The sequence below is a fragment of the Diadema antillarum genome, unplaced genomic scaffold, assembly GCF_040938485.1.
Source record: "Diadema antillarum isolate AM-2024a unplaced genomic scaffold, OU_Dant_1.0 scf00000036, whole genome shotgun sequence".
NCBI lineage: Eukaryota > Metazoa > Echinodermata > Echinoidea > Diadematoida > Diadematidae > Diadema > Diadema antillarum.
The window spans coordinates 4,257,732-4,264,908 of NW_027270925.1; the positions used below are offsets into that span (position 1 = coordinate 4,257,732).

Genomic DNA, 7,177 nt, shown 5'->3' on the forward strand with positions numbered 1-7,177 from the left:
AATTCACACACATGCACACACAGCCTGTCTCATTCACTGGACTGCAGTCTCATATAACGATGCATTGATGATAAAACAGTTAAAACAAATTTATCGTCCTCTGTTCAAGCAATGGAATATCTGTTGACAAACTTCAACTCTCCCACTTTTGGCAGGAGACCTCCAACTTTGAGGCCATTTTTTCGAAATCTTCCATTCTCCCACTTGAGCGTGTGAATTTCTCCAGCTCTAGCTGTATTGTTTCCCACTTAAAGTGCATTTTCTCTAGCTTAGAATTCAGCTTTCTTCAATCCAACTTTAGTTTTGCCATGCATGTTAACCCATTGAGGATGGACTGATTTTGCTACAACATGCATTTCCCATAGACACTTGCCTGAGTATACTCGGGACTCATCAACAACGGGATAAAACTAAGGCTAAGATAGCACCAGAGAGCATTCGCAACCCTTAGAGCTTCCAGGGACCCGAAGCAGGCCCTGGACCCCAGCCACAAGGGATGTCATGCTTCAAGCATGTGGTAGCGCATATAAATATAGCATGCATATTCATGTGATCAGCGTCCTCAGTTTGCTAGGGGATCTAAGGCAAAGGGAATCTCCAGTTTACGAGAAGATTGGGATTCGAGTCTGCATCACTGTTGACAAATTGTTCAACCATCAATGGAGGACAAGGCTACTGGAGTCCTTTCACTCCGTCCCCGTCAACGATGTAGTGGCAGACGTCCTTAGGAAGGTGAGGGGCAAAGAGTATCTCCATCTGCCTGACGGGAATGTCCGCCTCTGCGCGGTGTGCCCCATCTCCTCCGTCCGACTTCTTGGTGTCCTTCAGCGCCGACGGTGGGAGCCTGTACGGTGTTCGGCTGAGCATGAGGCGAACTTTGACAACATTTGACCACGTCAGTCCCAGGGCAGGCATCATATCTGACTCCCTGGGATCCAGTGATGATTTCATGTTTGCTGTGACCTGGGGGGGGGGGGGGGGGGAGGAATTTGTTTGAAGTAAGATAATATATCAGTGTAACTGATCTTAATTTTGACATCAGCAAATCAACAAAGATGTGAATACCACTGTTTCAGAGAAAAGATAAAAGTTCCATATAAGAGTGTTGCGTTTGTTGTTGTTTTGTTTCAATATCATCACCATCAATTTCCATGGAATATGTGATGAGTTGGCATGAAACATTAGAAATGTATCAAGATAACAAAAAAATCTGAAAGATAAAAAAAAAATCTGAATGATTACAAAAAATAAGAATATTAGAAATATCTACATTTATGAACAAAGTTTTTCCTTGTTATATGTGCCTGTAAAGTTTACCATTAAAAAAAGATTTCTTTACATTGTCATCATTAACATTTTTATAGGATTTGTGAATCCAGGTGATTGGCTACAGTGGACAACACGTAATGCACCATAAAGTAATAAGTAGAGCCTTGCCTGGTTAACGCACACAATGGCAGCATTGAATTGGCAACTCAGCCTGTGGAGATGGGCGCCGACACGCTGCAGTTCTCGCGCCCGCTTCACCGTGTCTCGCAGCTCAAACTCGCTCCTGAATATGGCGGCGAGAGAATCCACCACTGCCAACTTCACCATGCCCCTGGACAGCAGGAGGGGGAGCCGCTTCTCAAGGCAGTGCCATAACTGATCCTGAGTTTGACGGGAAGTGGACAGAATAGAAATATCATCACATGGCGGCAGTGCGCTGCACATTCTTCATCAGACGTAATGTGAGATGCATTTGCTATCAAAACTTCCTCCAGCTGAAGACAATGTGTTTCAGGGAAATTACTGTAGACATGGAAATTTTGGCGGTTCAGTAATTTTCTTGCATTTCATGCTACCTTGGTTAGTGCAAATTCTAAAAGTTAAACCCTTGAAGAAATATCTTCACAATTTTCTCTGCACATTTTGAATTGGTCGACAATTGCACAGCGCGAATTCAAGAATATGTTTTTGATTTTGATTAACCCAGAAATCCTCTTTCATAGGGTATTCGAAGTCCAGTGTTGGCAATAACAGTGCTTGAAAAGCTATTACTTGAGCTACATTGCACTTTGTTCATCTGAAAGCACAAAGAAAAGACAGATAGTCTGCAAATAAAGATGAAGCAAATCTAAATGTCAGTATCATCTTATTTACAGCAAGGGTTGCTGGCAAAGGAAATAAAGTGAGCATGTTTTTTACAATAATGCATTTTTTTTCTTGTTCAGCTAGTCATTACATAATCCAGGCAAAAATTTGTTGGTATTCACACATCTTACTGATGATGCAAGAAAAACAATATTTGCAATAACGTGTAATTCAATACACGACAGCTTCATTGTAAAGGCTTCTGATTAGAGCAACACTACGCAAAGAATTTATGATACCTTATACAACGGATGTGATCACATAATCATAATCTACCAGTTACTGGTATGTCATAGAAAAATGATACACCAATAGATATTTCCCTAACATATGAGTCTGTTGTGTACATAACAGACATTTAATGCAGTTGAGTACCTTCCTAGGTGATTATGGAAACATACCTTCTCTGCAACATGCTCCACATAGATGTGATCTCCCAGGGCGAGCTGAGAAGCGAGGGCAGGTCCCACCTTCCGGTTGAACGCACTGATAAGCTGCTGGAGTCTCTTGCTGGGGAACACGTCTTCTGTGCATACATACACAGCTCCTTCATATGAAAATGACAGAGATGTTATGCTAACAAATGAGTTGTTGGGTATATAGTGGTTGGGATTTCTTGTGGTTGGGATAGGACTATAGATACAATTAGGAAGAGACATGATGGTAAATGGTGGACAGCATGCTGATATTTGATGCCACTCTTTCAATATATCCTGTTTATTATCTTAACATTCTGTAATGAATAGTAGTTGAATAGTAGTTAAATGCATTATCTCTAGAGAAGGAAATAGGCGGCCCCATATGATATGACTACAACTATCATGGAGGATGCAAACTACAAGATTCCTTGGAGTGCAAATAATTGCAATAAGACCAATATTGGAGAAAATGGAAGGTCACTTAAGGACAGATTCAAAGAACATTAAAGGGTATTTAGACTTAATCACCCCAGCCATTCAGCCATTGTTGAGCATGCCAATGACACTGGCCATAACAATGGGAGGAGTGATGCCCACATAATTGACTCTGAAACCTCCTTTCTGCCAATGAAATCAAAGAAACAATCTGGATTGGGAAGACCAATAATGCTTTGAATAGGGACTTGGGATACACATTGTCACCTATCTATGCTCCAGTGATCTCAACGAAAACATCATCAGATAGGCAGCAAAGATGTAAAAGAATCATTCTGGCTTGAGAAAGTCCACAGTAGTGGAAGTTCAAAGTTCAAAGTTCAAATTTATTTCCATTCGACATAAAATCATCAAACAATTCATATAATGAAAACACATAGATACAAATATATGAATATCAAAAGAAATATACACACATACACAAAACAACAACAAGAACAAGAGCCGATGCGTAAATTCATGTGAATGGGGGGGTCAACAGAGAAGAGCAATAAGCCTTGTAAATCGCTGACCCTAGAAAACATAAATAATGTGTTAAATATATCGGGAGTATAGAAACGAAACTAAGGAGGAAAAGAAAAGGACAGAACTGAAGAACAAATCAAAAGACATATAAGTGCAATTAAAGTAATCATTCTGAAGGAGAATATGAATTCAGGAGTAAACATTTATAATTCCTTTTAAAACTATTCAAAGACGGTTTCATTTTCAAATCAAATGGTATTTCGGTCCATATTAATGGACCTTTATAAAAAACTGTATTCTTAGAAATATTTGTTCTCACATGACATAAATGATAATCATTAGCACGACGGGTGTTATAAGCATAAACATTACTATTCAATAAAAATTTGGAAGAAATATCGAAGGGCAATAAACCTTTTAAACACATATACATAAAAATTGCAAGATTATATCGATTAATATCATATACATTTAAAAGCTTCAAATGGAAAAAGCCAGCTCTTCAAACATAAAGGATGGGTTGAAGCTAAAATTTATTGTGGCGATACAATCTGAGTGTGCCCTTTGTTTCAGTACAAAGGAAATTTGAAATGCACTAAAAAAATAAGAATAACAAACTTCACTACAGTCAGCCATTAGTATGGAAATTAATCATTTATGAGGGTAAGTACAGAATCAAATTCCGATGGAAGATTACCTTTGGCAAGTCCTCCATGCTGGATTGGGAGCTGTGCTGTGAGACACAGCTGGAGGCATAGCTGGGTCTTCCCAGCTGCACTCTGACCTGCTATCTCTGTGATGCCCTTCACTAGGATTCCCCCTCGTAGGAAGTCATCCAGGATGGGACATCCTGTGGAAAGATGAGTCGGTTCCCTGTGCTCTTCCTGCAAAGTCTGGTTGTAGATGTCAAGTGCTGTTGTACAAAAAAATATATGTCCATTAATACAGATGCAAATCTTAATATAAGCACCAAGTTGTGATGAACAGCTGGCACACAGACACTAAGTACTGATGTACATAACATTTTTTTTTTCTTACATATTCAAAATCTACATAAAGGTATTCTTTGTTGTCGTTTTTGTGTGTGTGTGTGTGTGTGTGTCAGGAACTATTCTTGGCAAGAGATATTATCCCTGCAGATATGATATAATATCATAATAAAAATGACACACAACAATCCATTTTGAATCTGAAGCCCCAATATGGGCCACTAAATGGTAGCCTTATTGGAAATTTGGTGGCCTGACATAATTTTTTCTTTTGTAGCAGGTAAGCGGGCCACCACTAATATAGAGCCATGCTACATATTCAACAAAATATAGCACAAAAGTTAATCATTCTCAGCTGACTGATTTATGACTTGCAGTGGGTTAAAGCTGGATTCAAACAATATCCATCCTTTGAAACAACCTCCCCCACAGATGGCTTCATGCTAGCATGCAGACATAGATGCACAAAATTTACATTATTGAAGGCATATAATGTATACTGTATATTCTTTTTAAGCATCTGTAATGATGGGGGAATGATTTGTTAAATTGAGTAAAAAAGAAGTAATAGAAAAGAATGTTTGTAGTTAAATGATAATATGCCTCTCTCAATACCAGTACTTTCTTCTTGCTGTTAAATTGTTGCTGTTGCTGTTTACCTGTCAAGCCTTTGTACTTGTACACTGTTTCGGACACTGCTTTTATCAGGAGAGAAACATCTCTGGATGATAGCTTGGTGCACCGACAGAGATCAGCGGGAGAGAGATGGAGCACTGCTTCAAAGCTTCTTATATTTGCTGGTGTTCAAATAGAGAAAAAAAAAGAGAGAGAAAGATATATCAGAGAGAAATAGAAGGGGGAGAGAGAAATAGAAGGGGGAGAGAGAGATAGAAATAAGGGAAGAGAGAAAAGAGGAGAGAGGGGGAGAGAGAAATGTCATATAAACAATGCACTTTGTTGATGAAAATGATAGATCTACCATTTGCGAAGTACTATTGGAGTTGAAGACTCTACTCTTCGCGTTAACAACTATCATTATCATTAGGATAACAATGAAAAATTCGGCAGTGATTAGGAAGACACACCAGGTTCAATTGAACTGGGTTTGAGCAAACAGCTGCACAGCACCTCTCCTGAACATAGCACGCGCTGTAATGCGTGTACATGCAAATGCAAGCAGCTTGAACTACAAAGTTCATTGACCCTGAGGCTGTCTGAAAAAAAAAAATCTTTCAAAAATCCATAAAAATTTCTTGATCACTACCAAAAGTTAATCATCTGTTCCTTAATTGTGTCATTATCAACTTTTCCTCCAAGTTTCATTCAAATGTGTTCACAACTTTTTGAGTTATTTTGCAAATAGAAAAACAAACAAACCAATGCCAATGTTACCCAGTGATTCATTCAAATGTGTTCACAACTTTTTGAGTTACTTTGCAAACAGAAAAACAAACAAACCAATGCCAACGTCATGGCGATGAAAACATAACCTCCTGCACTGTAGTGCATGCATGCAAACCTCAAATACGCGCAGCTTGAACTTCCAAGTTCATTGACCCTGTCTGCAAATGAGATAAAAAATCTTTCAATTTCAAGAATCCATTAAATTCCTGGATCACTATCAAAAGAATAATCCTGTGTTCCTTGAATCATTAAGATAGCTTTTCTTGCAAGTTTCATTTAAATGTGTCAACAAACTTTTCGAGTTATTTTGCAAACGGACAAAAAAAAAAAAAAAACAACGCCAAAGAAAACAGAACCTCCTGTAGCTGCCTTGGCGGAATAACAAAACCGCCTCATATGACCAAGTTGCAAAGATGTTGGTACATGTACCACTACTAGTTTTGAGACTTAGACAAAATAAAAGGGTAGCCACGCCCACTATGCCTGGTATGTAACTCCGGAGCACTGTGGAGTGTAAACCAGTAACATGCGAGGGCAGCGTAGGGTCTACGTGTTGGGGTCGCTGGAAGGTGTGGTTACCCGGTATGGTGCCAAAAGTCATAATAAATATGTCATGAGACATGACCTGAGGTTGTCAGGATGATCTGTGACAGTGTTACTTCTTCTTCAAGATACTCCTCAACGTTCCGTCTGGAACACAAACAAGCATTCATGATTTACGCTACGTATTGTATCACAAAATTTGTTACTTTTAACATGGTTACTGGTAGTACTAGTACTGACTACTGTGTTACTGTAAATTCTCCTCACTTCTTCTGTCAGGTTCTACTTCTACGAAGATACTCAGCAGGATCCTCATGCTGTAGTGTAAGTGGAACTGGCAAAGGCAAGTCCATGTCTTGACACTAATTGACAGTACTTATTGATGTGTTTTGTTCGGAAGGTAGAGCAGTCTACCCGGTATCAGCTGGGTAGGAATCTTAAACTTCCAATTGCTTACCTTTCTTCACTGCTGCTAATATTCTGGGGTTGATTGGTAAGTCATCCATTAATTCTTTTCTGCCGTACAGTAGTATAGTACTTCATTCAACCTTCCATCGAGATAACCTGCTGATTCTAACTTGACATGTTGAGGCATACTCAGTACTCATGTTCAGGAAGAAAGACAGCTGACGGTGAGTTTTCATAGCAGCATTTGTGTAACGTTTATCGGGCCGGTTGGTTGGTACTGCAAACACGCTGTTCAATCTAGCCAGTTACGTAACATAATAG

General features: G+C 39.2%; 1 protein-coding gene across 1 annotated transcript; it reads right to left on the reverse strand.

The window, feature by feature from the left end:
* Nucleotides 1-672: 672 nt before the first annotated feature.
* LOC139745424 (DNA repair protein XRCC3-like) lies at nucleotides 673-6,954 on the reverse strand. The gene is made up of 6 exons (XM_071655817.1): nucleotides 6,906-6,954; nucleotides 5,161-5,298; nucleotides 4,210-4,425; nucleotides 2,535-2,680; nucleotides 1,438-1,650; nucleotides 673-963 (listed from the first exon to the last, which is right to left on the reverse strand). Exons 1-6 carry the CDS (start codon nucleotides 6,952-6,954, stop codon nucleotides 673-675), a joined length of 1,053 nt encoding a protein of 350 aa, XP_071511918.1.
* Between the last annotated feature and the right edge of the window lie 223 nt (nucleotides 6,955-7,177).